Raw genomic sequence first — 23,774 nt, forward strand, 5'->3', positions numbered from 1 at the left:
TATTGACGGTGCTTTTGTGAAGGAACGAAGAAAGGAGCTTGGAGTTTCGTCGTCAGAGCTCGGTGCATGATGCGCCGTGTGCTGAAGCTTGTAATTCGTGTGCTCATGAACCAGCTCGCTCTAGCTTGTGTTGGGCTTCATACTCTTATTGAGAGACATGTACTAATCAATTCATTTAAAAACCTAACTTGATGATAAAAAATAAATAATTCACTTATATTTCAATATTTACTCTCGTATGGAGGCTTCCTTAAACTTCGGACGTAGAAATAAGAGTCAGTTATAATTTTTTATTTAATTATATCCGTCAGGACTCAAACTCGAGATATCTAACTCTGATACTATATTAAGCTACATGCACCAACCAATTTACTTAAAAACCTAAGCTAATGATAAAAGATGAGCAATTCAATTATACTTCAACCCCTCCTATTTTCTGTAAACAACTGTGATTCCTGATTTGGCTAAGCCCCAAGTGCAATAAAGGGTGTGTTTAGTTTCCTAAATCTTCTCCATTTGACCTAGCGAATGAGTAGAATCTCGAAAAAAAAACCCGTTTAATTACATATATCCACTGTTGCAATCTAGACCGACGGGTACAAATATACTACCTCATCATGACCTTCGAGCTTCATTCCGCAGCATGGCCATCGGATGCAGCCTCTACATCAGCTTATGCAGATAGACTCATTTATTAGTGTCATAAAATCATCTTTACGCGAGTAAGTGATCACAATCTCAACTCTTTCATCCACTTATGCGGCCTCATATTCAATCAACTAACTAAAAACTCAACTCAATCTGTCTAGACAGATACAATCAATCAAACAATATTCTTTTCAATAAATATGACTTCGCTCAGTCTACTTCACTTCAACCTGCTTGTGAGAGACTAATTAATTAATTATACGATAATTAGAGGTTTAGCTAACTAATTAATGTAAGAATTGAATCGACTCATAAATAAGTTTAATGCTTAAGAATAACAGCATCTTGCATTATCAAAATAACTCTATTTTTTAAGTACTATAATTTGTCTAAGATAATCATTTACTAATCTAATATGAATCTTTAATTAATAATAAAATAAGAATATAGATTATGTGTGGGACCCACATATTGATTTTATCCCTAAAAGTTTACCTTTCCTTACACTCTAAGAAACATTCTTAGTGACCAAAGCAATATTTTTAATATCTAAGTAAATCTTCCTTGATATTGATAGCCAAGTAAATCATCCTTATAACTAAGTAAACATTTCTTCTTGTCTAAGGAAAATAGTAGAATTAAGAACAAAATAATTTGACCTCAAGTAATTGAACACTATAAATAGGATCAAGATAGTTCTCCATTCATCATACCTCTCTTACACATAAGCTCTAATAGATACTTTAAAAGCAAGATAATTAGTGGTATTCTCAGATTTCTAATTCTACTCCATCTTGTATTTTGACTTTCAATAAGCTATTAGATCGATCTCTATTGAAGTATTGATAATATCAAGCTAGAGCTATAAAGAGGATAACTATTTCTATGGGATTTTGGTATAACCCAGGCAAGCTATGTTGACACCTAAACCCTAAACTCTTTGCTCTCCAATAGCAAATAATCTAGTGCTGTCATACTCATTTGGAGATCTCTGTTACTCATCTCTGAAGACTTCAATAATAGCTCTATAAAAGTACTTCCACTAATATGAAAATATTGATCTATAAAATCTATTGGTACTCCATAACTTATCATCATATATGTTGTAGTAATCTTTGGCAAACAAGATAACTAAAGACGTCCATTTGCATCTCTTTTTTGCATAAAATAATCATCATATTGCTCTACAACTTCCTCTATACGAAGAAACAAAGAACGAGCAATTCTAAACCTGAGAAAAAAAAAAAGAATGAGAAAACATACGCAAAGAAATAGGATGAGAAAAGAATATGAAAAAAATAATGGACTACTTGCAAACCTACGCCGAAAGAAAGATGGCCCGTAGGTCGGATTATTTGAAAAATAGTCATTGTACAACATCCAATACCCATCTTCTCTATCGCGATGGATATACTGACGTACGGGCACATAACCGCCGCATCTTGGAGCATTTATAGCCTGATATTGAGTATGTGCTTGGTGTAATATGGCAAGAATGACTTCGTTGTCGTCATCATCCGATGACGATGACGAATCTAAGAGAGAGTGATGACTCATTTTAGACAGAACGAATAAAAAGGCAAATGACTTGGTGTATGAACTATGTGAATGGGCATGCATATATAAAGGTGAAAAATGTAGTCGTTGGAATATAGCTGTTGAAAATATAGCCATAAAAAATAACACCATTTATATATGTAATGGTTATTTATTAGCTACAAAATATTAATAAAATAGAGATGAGAGGATTATATGGAGGTAAATTTAGGGAACCGGTTAGACCGTGCTAGAAAGTAGAAAAAGAAATCTAGATAAGAAATTCTCTATTAAGGGGAATAAGAAAATAGAGAATAGATTGGAGTTGCTCTAATGTCCTATCCATTTTTTTTCCCTTCTCTTTTTGCCCTTTTAACGACAACGTGTGCTTATCAGCGCTGTTGAATGTGCTTAGCCAGCGCAATCCATCCTACGACATCAAGAGATGCATGGGGGTATTAGTTATTATCATCAGGCATCAGCCTTTCCAGAGAAAAACGCTGCGCCTTTTTCCCTATTCTCATCATCTAAACCGACAACTCAACGCCATTTGTTTTGCAGGATCCCAGCTAAACAAGGGAGCATCTGAAGCTTTGGGTCACTCACTGTCTGCTAAACAAGGCATGGTCTCTGCACTGCAAGCTTGGCCCAGGCTCAGCTGCCTGCCTGCTTATCATGGAGGGAGGAGGGAGAGGTCTCGCATTTTGGGAAGGCATGGTCACATGTGAGAGATGAGATGAGAGCCCCAGGGGACCAGTCACCAGTCGCCATGCACTGGGTCCAGTCCATGCGCGCACCTGTCACCGATCTTATTTAAATCTTGCCACCTTTTGCCCATCTCAAATCTAGTCCGGTAGATCAAGCGGCAGCATCACTGAAGCGGCAGCAACAAAAGTACTCGATCCATTGGGTGAGCCTGCAGGATATGGAATTATGGATGCTATGGATAGGTTGTTTGTTACTAGTACTCAACAAGTGTAGGAAGTATCAGTCCCTGGCTCTACTTCAGTCTGATCAAAGAGTGAACACTTGCATTTTCTGAACTTTTTCCAGACAGGGAACGCACAGGCAGCACTGTTCTTCTCCAGAATTCCATGCAGTAAAAAAAAAAAAAATCTCCATCCCAGTAAAATCCAGGATCTTGGTTGGTCAAATTTCACTAGTGAAACTCTGTAGCTGATCTGGATGCACAGAGTAGCATAGGAACAGTAAGAGCTGAGCTAATGGCGCCATTTTTCTCCAGCTGTGCCCTGCAGCAAGAGATCAAACCTATGTACCTACTTGCAAATCTGAAATCTTGCCAGGGACAGAAGCATCTCATCTCTGATCCAGTGCAACTAAATGCACAGGTCCACAGCCTCTGTGCACTGTGCAGTTGGAGACTCGACTCGCCAGGCACCACCAACCCAATAAGATTATGTTGCTGCAACTGCTCACCTGCCTTGACCCCTCTGCTCATCCGGTGGCCAATGGTGATTTGTCGACTCGACCGCTCCGGTTTAATTCGAGCGTGATTTTGTCTGTGTCAACACGGCAACAGACGGCCGAACAACCGGCGACTTCAACGCCACTCTCGTCTTGGCCGATCGCAGGATTTGTGCAGTGCAGCTTAATACTCCATCTGCTAATAGCGACAGGCATGTTGTGTAGTTGTTCCATTCCCTTTTTTCTTTTCGTTTCTCTGACGGATGAGGAGAACACGAGATGGATTAGGATGTCCCATGATCCCAGGTAGATCCTGGATATCAAGCTATGTCAGACAAGAACTTTTCAAAGGGTTCAACAATGACGACGTTTTCTTAGTATGAGGTGATAAAATCTATTAGTCTACATTCGTTATTAAGGCAGAAGTGAGGCTCAAGCTCAGGCGGTTGATAATGCATCGGATGTGAAAGATAAAGGTATATGGTCAAATTCATGTGATGTTATGCCAAACTCTATAATATTCTACTCAAACTTGGTGTCCTAGTATATTGGCACTAGGAGATCCTGTTTGACCATCAAAACTAGATAAATCACGATTTTGAGTCAAAATATTTAAGCCAAATTTGCATATTACAGTAAGCCCAATTATTGTTGGCACAGTAAATAATAACTAGACAATGTAATTACTGTGACACCAGACTTATTTTACTGTATAAATAGGAATATTCTATATTAATTTATCATTAGTGCAGAGGATGAGAGAACCCCGTCTCCCACGAGGCCGCGAGAGAGAGAGAGAGAGCGAGATGGGGAAAAAATTACTGAGACACGAAGCCCCAGAATAGGAGGACCGCTTCGCCCTCCGGTCTCTCCCCTCCCACCGCTGCTCGTCCACCCTCTCTCGCCCGCACGCCCCTCGCCGGCCGTCCTCCCCCGCCGCGCCAGATCTGACCCCGCACCCCCATGTGCCTGCCTCCGTCCCAGATCCGACTGACCTAGCGAGGAGCGCGACGCGGGTTGGCCCACGGTTTCTCGGGTCGGGAGGCTTCCCTCCAGCCATGGACGACGTGTCCAAGTACGCGCACAGCCCGGCGCACCTCGCCGTGGCGCGGCGCGACCACGCCGCGCTTAGGAGGCTGGTCGCCGGCCTCCCCCGCCTGCCGCGCGCCGGCGAGGTCGCCACCGAGGAGGAGTCCATCGCGGGCGAGGCCTTGGCCGACGCCGTATCCGCCGTCATCGACCGCCGCGACGTGCCGCGAAGGGAGACCCCTCTTCACCTCGCCGTTCGCCTCCGCGACCCCGTCGCCGCCGACATCCTCATGTCTGCGGGCGCCGACTGGTCGCTCCAGAACGCCGACGGATGGTCCGCGCTCCAGGAAGCCGTCTGCACCCGCGAGGAAGCCATCGCTACCATCATCGCGCGCCACTACCAGCCGCTCGCCTGGGCCAAGTGGTGCCGCCGCCTCCCGCGCGTCCTCGCCTCCATTAACCGCATCCGCGACTTCTACATGGAGATCTCCTTCCACTTCGAGTCATCCGTCATACCCTTCATCGGCCGCATCGCCCCGTCCGACACCTACCGCATTTGGAAGCGCGGGGCCGCACTGCGGGCCGACATGACGCTCGCTGGCTTCGACGGTTTCCGCATCCAGCGCTCCGATCAGACGTTCTTGTTTCTGGGGGATGGTGCAAGGCCCGAGGATGCTGGGGGTAAGGAGTTGCATCCGGGTTCCCTCATCGTGCTGGCTCATAAAGATAAGGAGATTACAGATGCGTTGGAGGGAGCAGGTGTGCAGCCAACTGAGTCTGAGGTAGCACATGAGGTGGCATTGATGTCGAAGACGAATATGTACCGTCCTGGCATGGACGTGACACAGGCGGAGCTTGTGCCACACTTGAATTGGCGCCGGCAAGAGAGGACGGAAACCGTTGGACATTGGAAAGCGAAGGTGTATGACATGTTAAATGTTCTGGTGACCGTCAAGTCTAGGCGGGTGCCAGGAGCAATGACAGATGAGGAGCTGTTTGCAATGGATGGGGAGGAGAAGAATGGGAGGGGCACAGAGCTTGATGCTGAGTTAGACGAAGTGTTGACAGCCGAGGAGAGGAAGCAGCTTGATTCTGCATTGAGGATGAGGAACCAGGAAGAGGAATTTGAGGAGAGGGGCGAGGAAGGTGACAGTGGGGCCGATCATGTGGATGCAAATGGTGTGGCAAAAGATAAGAAGGGATGGTTCGGTTGGGGTGGCAAGAAAGGTGCCAAGAGTGATGAGAAGCCATTGAAAGCAGGGAGTAAGGATGAAACTGGTGATCCAGGGAAGCAAAAGGAGAAGGGCAGTGGGAAGAAGAAGAAAGGTGGTTCATCAGGCGATTCTAATAAACATGAGAGCGAATACAAGAAGGGGTTAAGACCAGTGTTGTGGCTGACACCGGATTTCCCTCTGAAGACAGATGAACTGATCCCCCTGCTTGATGTCTTAGCAAATAAAGTGAAGGCTGTCAGGAGGCTTAGGGAACTCTTGACAACCAAGCTTCCTACAGGCACATTTCCAGTTAAGGTAACCATCTGACAACTTGCCATACCATCTCAGTTAAAATTTCCAACTGATTTCGTCTTACCGTTTATTCCAATCAATTTGCATGCCTATTATTTCTCAATCATCTCTACGGACAAATATGGCTCTTTGCTACTCAATATATTCTGTCATATCTGAATTCATTTTTTTGTACCACAATCAACAACTGTTTGCTTACCGTAGGGGCAACAAGTTTAGTCTAAAACTACACTCTGTCTGCTTGAAGCGCCATTGTCAGATGCATCCGTTGCGCCATATTCTGCGCTCTGCCCCTTGTTGACTTCTGCTATATGTTGTGCATTGTGTTGTTTGGATCTCTATTGTGAAAAGTTCCTTCTTCGATTCCTACACTGATGTTTGGCTATACCATTTTTTCCTATGACTGGTATTTTTATAAGAAAGTATTGTTTTGTTAGAACCGGAAGAATAAGAAACTATTATTCATGTTATAGAACTGGTGCATCTTATGTGTGTCTTCCTGGCAATCAATTATTTGCACTAATATAATAAGGACACAATCATAAGATGTGGTGTCCACCTCCTGCTTGCTTGGAAAGAAAATACAATGGCACTTGTACCAAATGATATTTACTCTCATAATATCAATAGAGAACTGAGTAAGCACAACTTCGCTTTTAAGCTACTAATACTGTTGGCCATCATGCCTTTTTGAACAAGTGGAAGCCGACAATGGATATGATAAAGCTGTGGTTTACAGTTTGTAACATGCAACATATAGCGCTATTATTTGGATTAGATTTATGCCACCATTTTTTCATTATTGTATGCCAATTCCCATGTATATGGTACAATATCAAGTCATAGAATCTAGTGACTATCTTTTTTGTTTCATCTGTTTGTCACATCTTTGCTGTTTTGTTAATCAACTTGAAATCCTTTAACAATGGCTATTGAGTTGCTGCTCCCACCACAAATTCAATAATAATCTGGCAGATTTCAGAAGCTGCCAAAAAGATATCTATTTCCTGTTGTTATCTTCAAACCTTTCTTACGCTCCTCAATCACTCATCCACTTTGTCTCTTCCTCCATTCAAGTCTTGATTGGTTGAGTCAGAAAGCTAATGCCCCACTGCTCCATACTGACCTTAGAGCACAAAAGGTACTTGATGATACATCTTGACATTTCCTGACCACTCTCCCCTGTCAAACGATACTGTATGAGATATCTTGTTATCCAGGCTGAGCTAGGAACACTGCTCTTTATTCCTTATCTATACTGATGAAATGTGAAATTTCTTTGCAACTCATGCCGCTTTTTAGTATTTTGTTGTGAACCTAAGTTTATTTCCCATCTGCCCATCAAGTACTGCTTTGGGCCCTTTTATTGCTGGTAGCTTGTCTGAAAAGGCCTCTAATTCAATTGATGCATTTTTTTATTCGGGATGTTCCAACATTTCAACTGAGGCATATGAAATGATATATATGATTCATAATTGATTGAAAGAATCATAGGCGTTATTGTACCTTAAAGGTTTTCGTGGAAGTATGGTTTGCCTTGGAGTGTCCCTCTCTGCTGTGTATATTTCCTTCAGGAATCTCTCACTGTTCACTGTGTAGATTGCGTGGTGCTCTCATGAAAATCTCTTCTTACATGGACATAGCAAGTTGATATTTGCATTTTTTCTGCTTAAAGTGCATTCTGACTGGTATTTTCTTCTGATTACCACAGAAGAGAATAACCATGGATGATAGGTACTTCAATACTTCATGCATTAAGCTTGTTTTTGGCATAGTGATATATGACATTGCGTAGCATCTTATTTCAGATTGCCATCCCTATTGTTCCAACGATACGAGTCATCGTGACGTTCACGAAGTTTGAAGAACTACAGCCTTTAGACGAATTCACCACCCCACCTTCAAGCCCGACGCAATTTCAGGATGCGAAGGCCAAAGAATTAGAAGGATCAGACTCATGGTATTCGTGGGTAAAGGGGGGCCGAGGAGCACAGCCCAGTGACAGCAGTGATAGCCGGAACTGGAAAGATGAGGTCGATCCATTCCACATACCATCGGACTACACATGGGTTGATGCCAATGAGAAGAAGCGGAGGATGAAGGCAAAGAAAGCCAAGAGCAGGCGGGGTATAGCCCTGAAACAGTCATCGAAAAACACCTCGGAAGGAGGCCACCACCCCATGATGGACGGCTTCGAGGAGTAAACACATTTTCATCAGCATAGTAAGTTGTCTTTGCATTCTTAAGATGTTAAGTCGCTGATGGCAGCTGCGCCCGAGGCAGATTGGTAATGTGCCCGGAGCATTCGAGCGGCTTTGGTGATGGATCACAGTCGGATCTCCTTGAGAACGTACAGGATAGCTTATACCCCGCTAATCTGTAATTCTGTGCTATTTTTACCCCCCTCCTTTTTCCCGTCATGCTGGATGTATGTTTGGTGATGATATGGCCCTGTTGTTGTCGAAAAATGTGTTTGAGGGGACTGTAGCGTTCCCTCCCCCCTGTTGTACGGAAGACCACGAATATGCAGCGATTTTCTCGCAAAGAGGAAGCTCAATGCACATGCTTGTTCCACTCCGTCTGCTGCTGTTGATTGCTTCCATCCCTTGTGCTTATAGTTTTTCACCTCTCAGATCTCCGGTGTAACCGCACTTCTATTTTCCTATGCTTTGTTTCCAAGGGAGACTTTACTATTGTTCACTGTATGTACTACATTGGTTTTTCCAAACCAACTGGAGTAGTTTAGGCATCTTCAATGATAAGAGATGGATATTATCTTTTATTTTTTTTCACACACTTTTTAAAAGATTCTATTTTTAATTCTTCATACCTCACTCTCTTTTATTCTCTCTTTTTTAAAAACTAGCTTTATGAGATTATACTCCACATTAGTAAGATTCTCCTTCACTAGCTTTATCTCCACTTTATTTTTTTTCTTCTCTCTTCATACTACAATAAAAATAGCTAATTGCTATCTACAAACACAGAAACTGTCACAGCAGTAATAGCTACTGCTATCTAGAGCTGCCACAATTTCAGTTGAGCAGATCATGTGCAGTTGACAGGGACCCGATGATGTAGAAATATAACGGTTGAGGCCGACTGGTCGAGATCAACTTTTGATTGATTGATTGATTGATTGATTGATGATGATGGACACCATCGTTGTAGTTAACTATCGGATCTCGGTTTAGAGATTTGCTGTCTGTCCACTCCCCGTTTGATCGCCGAAGTTCTATCCACAATTATATTCGTTCTTCAACTTTTATCTTCTTCCATATTTTCCCAACATCTGCTCATTTTTTTTTTCTGTTTTCACTTTCCAGGGTTTTTTTTATATATATTCATTTCTCATTGCTAACAGGTTAACCAATAATGTTCTGTTTCATTCTGTTTATTTCGTATGGCTAGGGCACGAAATCCGGGAAATACTCATTTCTTTATTTTGTTCAACTTTACTATAATTTATTTTTTTGAGAGGACACTATAATTTATTTATTAACAGACAATTTATACTTTTTTAATAACACCAACAATTTAATGTTTGGCCACTTTACGCTGAGAAATTGGTACAGATGTAGAGATGCAAGTTTTGTATTTTATAGGTTATTGAGCCGATCTAAAACTAAAAACATAAATTATAGATTTATTTCCAATCAATTAAGTTTTTAAAAATAAACTTAGATCCGCCGTATTCTCGAAATTTGAAACAAATATAGTGGCCTCTCTGAGCGCCCAAATATAGTTAGCCTCCCGCCCAAACAATTTCGAAATTTGAATCCATTGTCCTCCTAAATCCCAAATCTCCAATCAAAGCGACCATTCCAATCGTCTCCCCCAATATCCCCAAACCCTAACCCTGCATCGTCGCCCCGCCATGTCCGCCCGCCTCAAGGACCGCGGCGGCGGCAAGGCCGCGGCCTCCCGCCCGATCACCCCCAAGCCCTTTTCCTCTTCGTCCGCCAGACGCCCGCCCGCCGCTGCCGGCAAGGAGAACCTCGCGTCCAAGCCATCCAAGCCCACCTCCGCCGTGCGGTGGTCCACGTCGTCGATCCCGCGGGCCAGCAGGATCCCGAGCTCGGTGGAATCCTCCAAGCTCGTTCCCACCCTCAGGGCGTCCGTGCTGCCGGGGAGGGCTTCCATCGGGAAGGACCTCCTGGCGGGGGCGGGCTTGCAGCGGAGTGCGAGTGGTGGGATCAGGGCTTCGTCTGTTGAGAAAGGGAGGAGGTCGGTGAGTTCTGTTGGATCCAGTTCTTCGGAGGCTAGGAAAGGGAGTGGTGGCGCTGGCGCTGATGACATCGGCAGGAGAAAAGAGGGGTTTGATGCGAAGGCCAAGGGGGTTGATGAGATAGACAGGAAAAGAGATGGCTTTGATGCCAAGGCAAAGCAAACTGATGAGATTTCCACGAAAAGGGAGAGCTTTGATGCAAAGGCCAAGCAGATCCGTGCGAAAAGAGATAGCTTTGGTGTGAATGTGGCGAAGCAATGTGATGAGATCAAAGGGAAAACAGAGATCTTTGACACTAATGTGAAGAAGCAAAGTGAAAAGATTGGTGGGAGAAAAGATGGCTTTGATCCGAAGGCAAAGGCAGGTGATGAAATCAGTAGGAAGAAAGAGGGACTCAATATGAAATTGGTGAAGGAGATCCATCCAAGTAAAGCCGATTCAGGAGAAGCTTCTTCCAAAGCTGCAGCCTTTTCTGCTACCCACAAGGATGGCGAGGAAGGCAACAGTTCTGTCATCCCAGTGTTCACTGTCCATATGGTGGACTCCAATGATGTCCCTGGTGGAGCGAGAGAACAACAGAAGAATACTAAGGATTGTAACAAGCAGGAAGAAAAGGGGAAATTGGCAGACAAGATTAGAGTTTTTGAGAAAGCTTCAGCAAGTGGTGAAGGAAGGCCAGCGAAAGCTTTGTCTGCTATGAACAGGTACCCAAGCAAGCTTCATGAGAAACTAGCTGTGTTGGAAGTGAGGGTTCAGAAGATTGCTACCGAGATCAAGAAAACCAAGGAAATGCTGGATGAGAACAACCCGGATGAGCCAAAGCAGATCTTGTCTAATATTCAGAAGGAAATCAATGCCATTGAGAAGGCTATTTCGCATGTTAAGGATGATAATAAGATTCAGCTAGGCACTGCAGATAGCAGTGACTGTTTGAGCTCTCATGCTGAAAGGGCTGGAAATAGTACAGTTGTGAAGCCAGATGATGTAAAGCATGGTGGAAAAGGGATGAATACTGATGAATTGGAGGCGAGGTTCTTTCCACATCACAAATTGTTGAGGGATCGTAGATCATCTACTTCTACTCAACAGGTGCCATGCACAGATCTGAAGAAAGATTGTAATGGAAAAATAGAGCCTCGTGATGATGAGAACAGTATAGCCATGGAATTTCTGGCTTCTTTAGATGGTGAACAGAATGACTTTTTCAAGGACCGTCGAGCTAAGAACTTGGAAAAGAACATGATATGTGAAGTAGCAGATGCCACCAGCAAGACATCAAGCCAAGATAGCTCAAAGAATCCAGTTTGTTCAAATCACACGGCGGAAATTGAATTGCTTGCTACAGAGAAACTAGAAGAGTTTGATGAGCAAGAAAACAAGCCCTCAATGATGGTGCAGGAGGAAACTGAGGAGTCTTCCAATGACCAATTATCAGGAATTGGAAACAAATCTTCAACAGGTGGATGGTTTGTTTCAGAGGGGGAAGCTGTTCTTCTTGCTCATGGAGATGGCACATGCTCATACTATGACATTGCAAACCATGAGGTACTTGGTTATTTACTGCCAATGTTTTTATATCTTTCATGTTTTTATGGGTGGTGAATTAGATTTCAAGTGCTGACTACATTAAACTATTGATACAGTTCAAGACTGAATACAAGCCTCCCGGTGTGGTATCAAATAATATGTGGGGTGATTGCTGGTTGATTCGTGCCCCAGGTGTAGATGGATGCTCTGGTAGATATGTTGTTGCAGCATCAGCTGGCAATGCATTGGAGCCTGGGTTTTGCAGCTGGGACTACTATACTAGAGAAGTAAAAGCATTTCATGTTGAAGAGGAGATGTCACATGCTTCTGCTCTGTCATCCAGGGCTGTTCTTGGGCCTCTTTCTAATGTAGGTCCATCAAGATCTATCTCTGCATTGCCAAATGTAGAAAGACAGCAATGGTGGTATAGACCCTGCGGTCCTCTCCTTCTTTCTACTGCTAGCAAGCAAAAGATGGTCACAGCTTATGATATCCGTGATGGTGATGTAGTCATGAAATGGGAAGTGAACAACCCAGTAATGGGAATGGAATACTCCAGCCCACTACAATGGCATAGCAAGGGAAAAGTAGTAATTGCTGGGAGTGAGTCAATAGGGTTGTGGGATGTGAATACGCTTAACCCACAACCCTTATTATCTGTTTCTTCTGGTAAGAAAGTGTACTGTCTTCATGTGAATAATACTGATGCTGAGGTGGGTGGTGGAGTTCGTCAAAGGTAATTCAGTAAATCTGACCTAGTGTCATTTAAAATCCTATCATGGTTACGTCAACTGCTCAACTTATGCTAGTGAAACTGGACAATATTTTTCCTTTATGTTTCTTTAGTTATCAACAGCAGTGAATATCTTGTCCTGCTGTTAATGAAGTATTTGAAGGAGATGTACGAAAATCTGCTTTGCAGTATAAACTTTGGTCACATTATATAAAATTTCTTTGTGGTTTTATTTTGCAGGGTTAGTTCATCTGAAGTGGAGGGAAATGATGGTGTTTTCAGCACACAGGAAAGCGTAAATGTATTTGATTTTCGTGTACCTGCTGGCATTGGTCTCAAAATCGCAAGACATGGCGGTACGACAAATTCAATCTTCTCGCGGGGAGACTCGGTATTTATTGGTAGCACAGAAGGCAGGCTGCAAATAAAAGGGGGGCTGAGATCACGAGTTCAGCAATACTCGCTGAGAAAGGGGAAGCTTGTTGCAACCTATGAGTTACCAGAGTTCAATGCTCATATTTATCACTCTTCAATAACTCAAGTATGGGGCAATTCAAACCTCGTCTTGGCTGCATGCGGTATGGGGCTATTTGCCTTTGACACCTTTAAGGAAGACTTGCAGCCAACTTACAGCTTTGACCGTGGGAACACCATTGGAGTGAGAGAGGCTATTGGCCCTGATAATTTGTACTGCCCTACATTTGATTACACATCGTCAAGGGTTCTTCTCGTCTCAAGAGACCGTCCAGCGCATTGGAGGTACTTGTCATAGCTATCTATTTAACATGTGTTCGTGTGCATCATGTGTCATGTAATATATGTGCTTTATTTATGCTTCACCTCTGGTGTGTCAAGCTTCTTGCTTTCACTGTACTAGAAGAAATTATCTAGTATTTTGCTCCCTGCAGCATTTTCTATCTTCTGTAACTTCGTTTTATATTGTGCCTTCAGTATTTTTATGTTCTTCCTCAGCACTTGTTTGATGCTTGTCTTTATGGAAATGTTGTTCACATTCAGTTTGATGTTCTGGAGCATACCATTTCATGCAATGTTTTTTCTGGCATCAATTCCTAGATACATACACAACTTAGTCATCAACAAAGTTACATCTTGTTAGTCGATTAACATGCAACAATCTTCAATCGACCAATAAGGAGTCTATCCAATCTTTCCTGACCAGAATGCCTCATTTTGCTGTGCCCCAGCGAACTCGATACCGTCCACCGTTTGAGCTTATTCCATCTTAAAAGTCTGCAACATCTTGGTCTTGTGCAGTTTTGCTCTCTGGTTGCTTTATTACCACTTAAACACAAAATTTAGCGGAAGCATTCCCAGGGGCAGTGTATCCGTTCTTGGAACTCTGACCCTAATTTCCCTTGATATTGTCTGTCTTATCAGTCAATTTCAAGTTCACGGAATGGTAATGGGACAGTCTTCACTGCTCTGAACTTTCCAGCATTGTTTAAGTGTTCATTCTCCAGCCTGCAAACCGATCAAGCATACATCAGGTTATAACTAAACATACTAAATTGGAACCAATATCTGCAGCTTTATACTAGTATTTTTCGATTACCTGTAGAAGTTCCAATGCCCTCGTCGAATAATTTCTAGTGAAGCGAGTGAGAAATCCAGCACGCGAGACTCCACCCTATTAACATGGACCTTCATCACACTCTCCACCCAGGCTAGTCGCAGTGCAAGGTTGAGCATCTGCATTGTAAAGGTGTTAGTGCTCTTGAACTTGGTATTACCTGTATGATATATCTTAGTAGTGAAAATGAGGCGAACAAGGTATAAATAGTACCATGGAAGTATAGTAGATCGACTTATTCTTCAAGATGAGTTCGTCTCGGAGCCATAAGTTCTTAGATTTGGGGTTTAAAAATCCCCAGTCCATGACAAAGTCCCAGTATAGCTGGTAAATGGTGGCCCCTGAGGATGAAATGATGACCATCCCCGCCCAGAATGGTGTTGATGTTGCAGCGAACTTGAACCTAACAGCAGCTGCAACCATCGCTGATACGTACTTGCCAGCATTAGCAAGTTGATTGATATCATGTCCTTCCTCCAGGTACCTCCTCAAACACTAACAAACATGAGCACACCATTTAGTTTTTGAACTAATCCAAACAAATTGATCTCCAGTATTAACATTGTTCATTTATCGAATTATTTTATACCTGCATTGCTCTCCAGTAGTAAGGCAGGAACGAAATCACATAGGCTAGTTGTCTGTATTGTTGGCCGGTAGTACAGGTCTGGTATGCGTGAGTCTTAAAGCTTCCAGCCATGAAGTAGCACGCTGTGAACTCCAGGTGTCTTAATAAAGGGATCTGGAAGATGCACCACTTAGCTGCATGGCAAGGGCTCCATAAAGTTTTAGTATATAAGAATTTGTGTTACCTGGCTAGTTAGTTGGTCAGCCATGAAGAAATCAGCCATCAGAACCTGCATTGTAAGGCCGCCTGCTCATCAGATTGATGTTATGTTTCCAACAGCTTCTGATCCCAAAAATTCCGAGGCCTTTACCTTGTAGAATGGCGAGAATATGATGTTGCGCATGACGCGCACGAAGCAGTAGCGCGTCGAGCGGTAGAAAATGTTGAATGGGCAGAGCAGAACCCCTGTTGACAGCTGAAACAGATACAGGGTTGAGAACTGAAATCAGTACATGTCTGTTGCAGCACTACATTTTTGTCTCCCATGGCTTGTTTTTCTTACAAGTAGGAGTGCACCGGGCAATGCATTGGCGTAGGTTGCGCCGGCGTTCCTGAGGAACAGGTTGATGACCAGCGCAGCGACGACGGTGCACATGATCGATGCGGACATGAGGAAGGCGTCCCTGTGCGTCAGGGCAGTGCTCGAGGAGAAATCAAATATGAAGTTGTGGTTGATCCTGGTGCTCTTCCACATGAAGAGGTTGCAACCGTACAGGAAGACGTGCAGACTGATGAGTGCAAACATGCTGCAGAAGCAAAGGCGGCAATTATGTTCTCTTCAAGGTAAAATTGCACCCTTGATTATCATTCTCTTTGGAGTTCCCATGCATGGTCAGAAGCCTGTAAATTTCGCTTCAGAAAGTACCTGAAAACATGGTAAACTATTTCCATGTAGTCTGTGTTTCCAGTAGAGGAGAAAATGCCAGCGACATGGGCTAGAATTGCATATATGATGAATAACGACACGAATGTGCCTGTGAATAGGCCTGAAAACACACATAAAAAAACAGTGAGGTCAGATTATAGATTAAACATTTGGGGTGTGAAATTAAGATGGCGATTGTTTTGGTCTTATAAGGCTACTCGCCTACGAGAAAGGTGATCATGTGGGTGTTCCTGGGCTGCTGCGGCTTGAGGTACTTCATGGCCACCTTCCTGTCGTTGCCCGCGAAATGCCTCAAGAAGATGCACTCCACCTCGTCTGCCAGCTGAAGCACCTGCTCAGGGTTTAATTTTTATCGCCCGTTAACTCCTCCTTCAGATAGTTTTCTTCAGATAAGTGTAGCGTGTTCGTCAGATTAGACGATGATACCTTGTCGGAGCTGCTGAATGGCGAACTCTTCGCCTTCTCTAAAAACAAGTCCGTGGCTCGCTGCTGCTCTGAAACCTGGAACGCAGAGCATTTCTTAGAGCAACTCCAACCGGCTCGACAAACACCTAGCTATCGTCAAATTTGCCGAGCCGGACGGAAAAGAGCTCTCCAACCGGCTCTCCGACCAGCATCGCTACTTTTTGCGCTCGCTATCCGCCCGGCTTCCCTCGACATTTGGAGAACGGTGAGGCTCGCTATCATGTACGTGTTCCGTTTGCATCAAAACAGTGGACTTCAATTTCCCTCTTTCTATTCAAAATAGTAGTTTTTTGTTACTCCAAAAATTCTAAAATTTTGTATACGTGTTCTAAAATTCATGTGCAAACCATTTTAATTGGATTCACCCAAAACAATTGTGTAGAATTTAAACTAAAATTCTCCAAAAAAAGACTACTTTTATAAATTCTAACAATTGTTAGGGTCTCAAATAAATTAATAAAAATATGAGAAAATTCAATAATATTCTTCTTATGTGATGGACTAATTTCTAAAATTATTTCCCGCCCTAAATTATATGGTGAAAAAATGAGTTCCTTTGTAATGCCCCATTTATATGCATTTTTATCATTTCATACAATATTCTTCATTTAATTCAATTTGAATTAAAAAATTCAAACATATACAAAATTTAGCCGTTACAAATATAGCCGTTACAAATATTTTTTATTTATAGGATACTAATAAAATATAGATTGGTGTAATTTAGGGAGCGAGATTTAGGAAATCGGTTGAAACTCGTAGACAAATATAGAGATGATCTTTTAAAGAGGCTCTCTATATGAAGATATAGAGAGTCAGTTGGAGACGCTCTTATCACTTGCGGATAGCAAAACACATGAGTGTGTGTATCTCAACTCTTTGTACAAATTTAATAGGATCCATGCAGTGCATTTAGTTGCATGCTACTAATATATGATACTTTTATGTTCTAGACAAAAGGTTTTATGTTTAAACAGTTGCAAACTTGCATTAGTTTTAACGCCACTTCTTTGGTTATTTGATCGATTATGATATGAGGACCTATATTCCTCTATAACAGTTTAGTGTACCAGTTCACTTTATTCTGATCTATTGTTTAGTTTGTTCCCTTTATTGTCCATCCATTTCAAAAGAACACATATGTGCCTTTTTTAAAAGATAATACATATATATGCCTAGTACATTAATATACAGTACCTTGACGAATTTCTTCAATATTTTGGTGAAAGCCTTTACATTGAGAGAGCTACATCCATCCAAACATGCCACGAAGAAGAAAAGACAGTCAATCTATCACCACACCACAAAAAGCTCAAAATTATTAACAACAAAAGAATAAGGACAGACTTAATAAACTAAACTACTGTATGCATGGCTCCTACATGATTCACTTCACACGGTTACCTCCATCCATGCAAACTGAGAAATGCAACTCTATATACCTTTACGCACGCATGTTTTATCTTATACGTTATCTCTTTCACATAATACTTATCTATCTGTTTATTCTTTTACTCACCTTAATTTTTTTTAACTACCCTTTAAGCACGAATCTTAATGCAAATAAACAGTTCGGATAAATCATCCGTCCCTATGTGCTAGTGGAATTTTAGTGTCCCATGCAAGTGACTGAAATTTTGAAAACCTTTGTCTAATACTAACCGTGTCCACATACAGACATACGTATATAGACGTATATATGGATATAGTGTATCCATCACTCAAAAGCAGAACTTTGATGCAGAGAGCTCTGCATCGTGTCGATGAATCAGACCAGATGCAGGTTTACTAAGGAACTGAACAAGTTTTAGTTTGTGTGATCAGAATGAGTGCCGTGGCAAGATTGAACATGCAACTGACGTGACGACCATCCAATTGGTGCTAGTTCATAGATGACAACATGTACGGCATGGCATACCTGAACTTCTTGAGGAGGTCGAGGCCGCGGTAGAGCGCGAGGAAGGCGTCGCGGATGTTCTTCTCCGCGTGCTGGACCTTCTTGCGGTGGACGAAGGCGGCGGCGGGGTCGGCGCCGTCCTTGCGGAGCACGTTCACCAGCTCCTCCCACACCTTGAGCGCCGCCCTCCCCGGGCTCGTCGGCGGGATGTCGATCCTCACCGTCGCAGGCAGTTGCAGCAGCGCGCCCCGCCCCAGCAGCTGCTTCCCGCCGCCGTCCTTCTTCGCCTTGGCCAGCCCACTGCCCACGAAGCTCACGCCGTTCCGCTCCAGCGCCGCCATCACCTCCTCCGCCACCGCCGCGCCCTCCGCCACCCGCGCCTGCTGCGCCTCCACGCTCCCATCTGCGTATGCCATACACGTGACGTCAACCGGTCAGCGTCAGTCACGTCACGTGCGCGTGCCACGCGGCCATGCATGCAAAAGCGGCGAGCCGATCAAGCAAGGCAGCGGGGTTCATGTGCTCGCTCTGGCGTTAGCTCATCCGTGGTGACGTGACGTGATTGTAGTTAGTTTGCACCTACCTGACATGGACTGGGGCGAGGCCAGGCCGGAGAGGAGGTGCCGGCCGCTGGATCCGTTCACGGACGGCGAGTGCGAGGCCGGCGCCGTAACGGTCCGGCCGAGGCGCCCGCGGCCGCGCCGTGCGGCCGCCGCGTGGTCGGCGAGGATGCGCTTGACATCGGCGAGGATGCGGAGCTGCTCGATGAGCGCCTCGCCCCGCGCTAGCAGCTCCGCCTCCTGCGACGCGTAGAACTTGTTCACCTTGTCCAGCTCCTCGTCCGCCTGCTCCAGGAACTCCCGCTCCTGCACACGCAACCAATCGATCATCCACTCGCTCGCTCGTGCAAATTAATTGCTAATTAACAAACAAATTCAATAATAATCTGCGCATGCATGCTTAATTACATGCTTGTCCGTGGATCGCACGAGCTCCCCTGAATCCGATTCCGAGCTCTCCTCCTCCTGCTGCTGCTGCCAAGCGTATCCACGTACGAATACGCGTCAGAAACACTGATGAGCATCGTACGCACGCACGCCGTATCTCTACTCGCCAAGAATACGTATATCTACGGTCCAAGGGGACGACAACACGTCACAAGCACGTACTGGTGAAGCTGCATGAGCCCGAGCTGGCTTTGCGGCGAAGCGGGCGGCGAGAGCGCGGACGGGATCAAGAACAGAGAAGCCATATCTGCTGATGCTGCCAGCTCCGTCCTTCTCGACGACGAGTCCCGGCGGCGGCGGCGGAGTAAGGTGTCCAGCGTCGCGGCGGGAGATCTTGATCCTCTTGACGAGCTTCTTGAGGCACTTGTAGTCGACGAAGGCGGCCTTCCACTCGGGGATGATGCTGGCCTCGTACTCCCTTGAGAACTTCACCATCCTCAGCAACCCGCGCCAACTGCCGGCCTCGCCCTATATCTACTGCTCGCCTGCCTCCACGGTTCTGGCTCTGCTCTCGATCGGGTCGCTTGTCTTCTCCGAGGTGTTTACATGTGGAGGAGGAGAATGCCGGGGACAGGGACAGGCAGGAGTGATGGCAGAAGCAACCCTGCTTATATAGATAGAGAGAGGAGGAGGGAGGCGTGCTCCACTCGAGCTACTCTGCTCGTGTATATATGCAAACGAATTCGCGAAGCAGTGCTGGATTGCCGGTGCAGAGAGAAAGAGGAGAGAGAGGTGGTGGTGCTGCAACTGCAAGGTGATGACAATATTAGGTAGACAAAGTAATTAAAGGGGAAATCTTTTGGTCTAAGTTAAACTAGAAATTAATCTAAAGGAAAGAAGCTGAACTGGTCAGGTTGTTCAGTTACTCGATCGGTGCATGGTTTATTGAGAGTTCAGTTCAGTTATGCATCTGGCCTCCTGGAAGAAAAGAGAAGCGGGAAGGAAAAGAAAGGAAAGCTGGTCTCCGCTTTAATCCTTCTTGTTAATTATATCTATCCGGCGAAAAGACAGAAGGATGTGTGAGGGAAACATATACCATCGAGCAATTGCTTCGCAGGAATCAAGCGAAACTCTCAAGAAGCGCCTGCTAGCTAAGCTGCAAATTGTTAGGAGTAATATAATTTACAAAAGGAGAGGTGCCGTATAATACTGCGAATCCTGAGTGCAGTGCACTATGGGGGATTGGGGGTGTGTACTTTACACATTTCGTAGCTCGATTGGATCGCATAAATCGCAAGTTGGAGGTGCATGCATGGACCAGATGGAGCACGCAGGCGTACGCCAATGGAGGCCACGCCTGCCGATGCTGGTGGTGGTGCGGCGAGGTTCTGACGTGGCCATGACGCCGCAACAGCCTACGCACCTGACCTGACCTGGCCGTCCACAACTACTTCCTTTTTCAGAATGGCTGAATAAGAATAAACTAGGTTTATTCCCTGAAATACTGTTGCATTCACATCGATTTAACGTGTGTTTTTCAGAATATATATATGCACGTTAATGTACTCGGTTGATGAGTCCATGAACAACAGGTTAAGAAGTATATTAACCACTCAAATGATGACAAGAGCAACAACGTTAATGAGAACAGTGAGCAGGCGTGATCTGCTTTGCCCCACTGATGAGTGGGCCCGAGCTGTCATAGCCTCAGAGCACACACAGAGCAATTAGCGTACGCATTGCCATTTTACAAATTTTACTCAAAATATCGTATGCCATTTCCCGTCTCTAAAACGGGCGGGCCGGGAGTTTGAAGTTTGCTCATGGACTACTAGTTAGATTTGATTGGATGGGAAAACTCTACTAGCTTTTGCGGACCATTCAATTAGGTTAAAATTTGTATTGAAAAAATATGTAAAAAAATTATAAAATAAATAAGAGAATCAATAAATAAATATTTATTAAAAAAGAGATAGACGAACAAAATAACTCATATGTTCACACCCCATACGAAGTTGCCTTTACTGCTTTGATTGAATGAATGCACAAGTCAGTGTACTCCTGTGTCTACAAGGCATTCCTAGTTTTATAACTATTGCATGACCATGCGTCATGTACACTTATACGTATCCTCCTACAACTCCGATGAAGTATTTTATCGTGGACGATGTATTTTGCGCTTTTCCAGAGCCGAAAACGCTGAGGTGTACGTTGTGGTGGCTGTTACGTGCGGCATGGGCTGCAGCCTGCAAGGCACCAACATTACGCACACGCAATGTATGTTCATGCCCTTTTATTTATTATTATTATTTTAAACACCGGCCTCTTTTCCGAAGCTTTTATTAGAGGTTTTTTTTGACAAGATGCGATGTCAGAGGATGAACCTCGACGGGCTCGGCTCACACATGGGCACCATGCCCGTTCACATGTGCGTGGCCCTTTGGTCTGTGGCTTCTAGATTCATGCAATTGTTGATTCATTTTCCACCAGGGATATTTGGTGAAAATAGACTGACCGTCGAAAACTTGAAAATCTGTTACATATATTGTTTGGATTTATCGCAAATAATATTGCACTACTATAAAAATAGTTATCAGTATCGGTTTAAAAATATCATCGCATGATTATCAGTGTCGGTTTTTAAGAGAGAACTGGCACTGATACCGGCACTATTAGTGCTGATTACTAATAGAGAACTAGCATTAATCCCGACACTATCAGTGCCAGTTTTTATTCACGACCGACACTGATACATATTACAGAGCCAAAAAAGCTCGTATCGATATAACCGCATCGTTCCAATTCAATCTGTTTATATTAGTTCAATCAGTACCTTAGCACGCAATAGAACCACATCGCTTTAATTCAATCTATTTTATTATAACCACATCGACATCATTCCAATTCACATAAATATAATAACACACTACTTAGCACGCAATAGAACAAATAGCCTACGCGCCAGACAGATCTACTTATGGTCCCCGACACTGTCCGCCGCCACCAAGATCTACTCGAACGTATGCTCAAGCGGATGGCCGCTAAAACCGATGCCTTCCTCAATGAATTTGTCCCTTCTCATGCTCAGAATCGAGAGATCGAGATAGAAAGAGAGAGAGAGATAAGACCGATGCCTTCCTCGCCGATGTTGACCTTGAGTGCTGGAGAAGAGGAAGAATAAACTAATTAATCAAACTATGGATGCACATAGCACACAAATTCACAACAATTTGAATAGAGAGATAGAGGGACGGAGAGAAAAATCAAATCTTTATAGGATAAGTTTAGCAATGGTGACTGCTGCAAGACATGCTCAATCTGTGTAGCCCAGTTGCGGACTTGGAGTGGGGCATGGGAGCTCGATTGAACCCCAACAAGTCAGGTGGTGTTGATCTTGAGTGCTGGAGAAGAGAAAGAAGAAACTAATTAATCAAACCATAGATGCATGCAATACACAAATCCACAACAATCTAAATGGAGAGAGAGAAGGAGGGAGAGATTTGGATCTGAATGAGAGAGCAGTGCGACAGGAGGGGTGAGGTGATAAGGCTGAGCTCTGAGCATGATGAGAGAGCAACGCGGTAGGAAGGGCGAGGAGATAAGACTGAGCTCTGAGCTCGTGCTTGTACGCGAAACTTGTTCATTTTACCTTCGAAAATTTTCGGATCCAGCTCAAACATTACTGTTGATCCTACTAACAAACCAACACTGATAAAAAGTTATCAGTGCCGGTCTATATTTACGAACCGATACTGGTTGGTAACTAGAATCGACGTTGATAATGAGTATCAGTGCCGATTTAACCTAGCTCAATCATGAATCGAACTTAGAATGTTACGATTGCCATTTATGCCTAACCGGTACTAATAGAGTGGCACGGATGACTGATTTTGATGTAGTGTTAGAAAATGTCGCACAACTTGAATGATGTTGCAATAATGGTGCAATATTTTTGTTGCACGTTGCAACAAACATGGCCATGTGGCCACAGATTCAAACAATATCTCCAAAAACCATTTTTAAGGTTTCTACGTACGATGAATTTTCACATGATGTCTCCTCTGTTTTTTTGCGCAGTGTGCTAGCTCTGAATTGGGCTCACCTTTTCAAGTTTGAGTTCCAGGTGTTAGAATCCTTGTTTGATGATTTACCTAACTCCGCCCACCATTCAAAAATACAAAGTGTATTTTATTTTAACTCGATCTTTAAAGTTAGACTTTAATTATTATTATTTTATAAAATATATACTTTATGACTACAAAACTAATATAGTGTGTGCCGACGATTTGGGAACCATCGATCTAATAAATTTGTTGAAAAAATAGGATATGCTTGGATAGACGAATTGCAGAGAACACATGAGAGTTTTTATACAAGTTTGGTCTCCCTAAGGATAATAACCTACGTCATATTTATCTTATATTGATCTGAGTCTGTTACAAGATGGTATGTGGTTAGCCTAGATGAATTTAAATCTAGTTGGTGACTTTCTTGCTCGGTTTTGGATGTCTTCTGGTTTATCGAAAGGTTTGAGCGACATCTTCAATTGTTATTGCCTTTGGTTCAACTTGTATGTGCTTCTCCTATGCAGGGTCCCCTGACTCCATATATATACGAAGGTGTTGTACATTCTCTGTAGTTTTCTTTTCTGTTTTTTAGATAAATCTTCCCAGTTACGAGATACCTTGAGTACCTACGGATAATTTTC

The 23,774-nt window shown here is 43.6% G+C and overlaps 3 protein-coding genes across 5 annotated transcripts; 2 read left to right on the forward strand and 1 right to left on the reverse strand.

The window, feature by feature from the left end:
- Positions 1–4,374: 4,374 nt before the first annotated feature.
- Positions 4,375–8,741, forward strand: LOC133920057 (uncharacterized). The gene is made up of 2 exons (XM_062364688.1): positions 4,375–6,167; positions 7,973–8,741. Exons 1-2 carry the CDS (start codon positions 4,668–4,670, stop codon positions 8,366–8,368), a joined length of 1,896 nt encoding a protein of 631 aa, XP_062220672.1. The 5' UTR covers positions 4,375–4,667; the 3' UTR covers positions 8,369–8,741.
- A 1,198-nt stretch (positions 8,742–9,939) lies between these two features.
- LOC133920058 (KIN14B-interacting protein At4g14310-like) lies at positions 9,940–13,589 on the forward strand. The gene is made up of 3 exons (XM_062364689.1): positions 9,940–11,937; positions 12,036–12,655; positions 12,893–13,589. Exons 1-3 carry the CDS (start codon positions 10,042–10,044, stop codon positions 13,422–13,424), a joined length of 3,048 nt encoding a protein of 1,015 aa, XP_062220673.1. The 5' UTR covers positions 9,940–10,041; the 3' UTR covers positions 13,425–13,589.
- Positions 13,590–13,691: 102 nt separating this feature from the next.
- LOC133920059 (phosphate transporter PHO1-2-like) lies at positions 13,692–19,836 on the reverse strand. 3 transcript variants are annotated; one of them, XM_062364691.1, is made up of 15 exons: positions 19,289–19,836; positions 19,088–19,150; positions 18,703–18,985; positions 18,141–18,522; positions 17,420–17,468; positions 16,184–16,258; positions 15,959–16,088; positions 15,737–15,857; positions 15,374–15,617; positions 15,182–15,286; positions 15,056–15,100; positions 14,833–14,985; positions 14,457–14,738; positions 14,226–14,362; positions 13,692–14,134 (listed from the first exon to the last, which is right to left on the reverse strand). In XM_062364691.1, the coding sequence occupies exons 1-15, from the start codon at positions 19,559–19,561 to the stop codon at positions 14,047–14,049; spliced, it is 2,430 nt and encodes an 809-aa protein (XP_062220675.1). In that variant the 5' UTR covers positions 19,562–19,836; the 3' UTR covers positions 13,692–14,046. The 3 variants fall into 3 exon arrangements, with proteins under 3 accessions (XP_062220675.1, XP_062220674.1, XP_062220677.1); XM_062364690.1 differs by having other exon boundaries at positions 19,088–19,153; positions 19,289–19,834; XM_062364693.1 differs by lacking the exon at positions 19,088–19,150 and having other exon boundaries at positions 19,289–19,833.
- Between the last annotated feature and the right edge of the window lie 3,938 nt (positions 19,837–23,774).

The sequence above is a fragment of the Phragmites australis genome, chromosome 5 (genome assembly GCF_958298935.1).
Source record: "Phragmites australis chromosome 5, lpPhrAust1.1, whole genome shotgun sequence".
NCBI lineage: Eukaryota > Viridiplantae > Streptophyta > Magnoliopsida > Poales > Poaceae > Phragmites > Phragmites australis.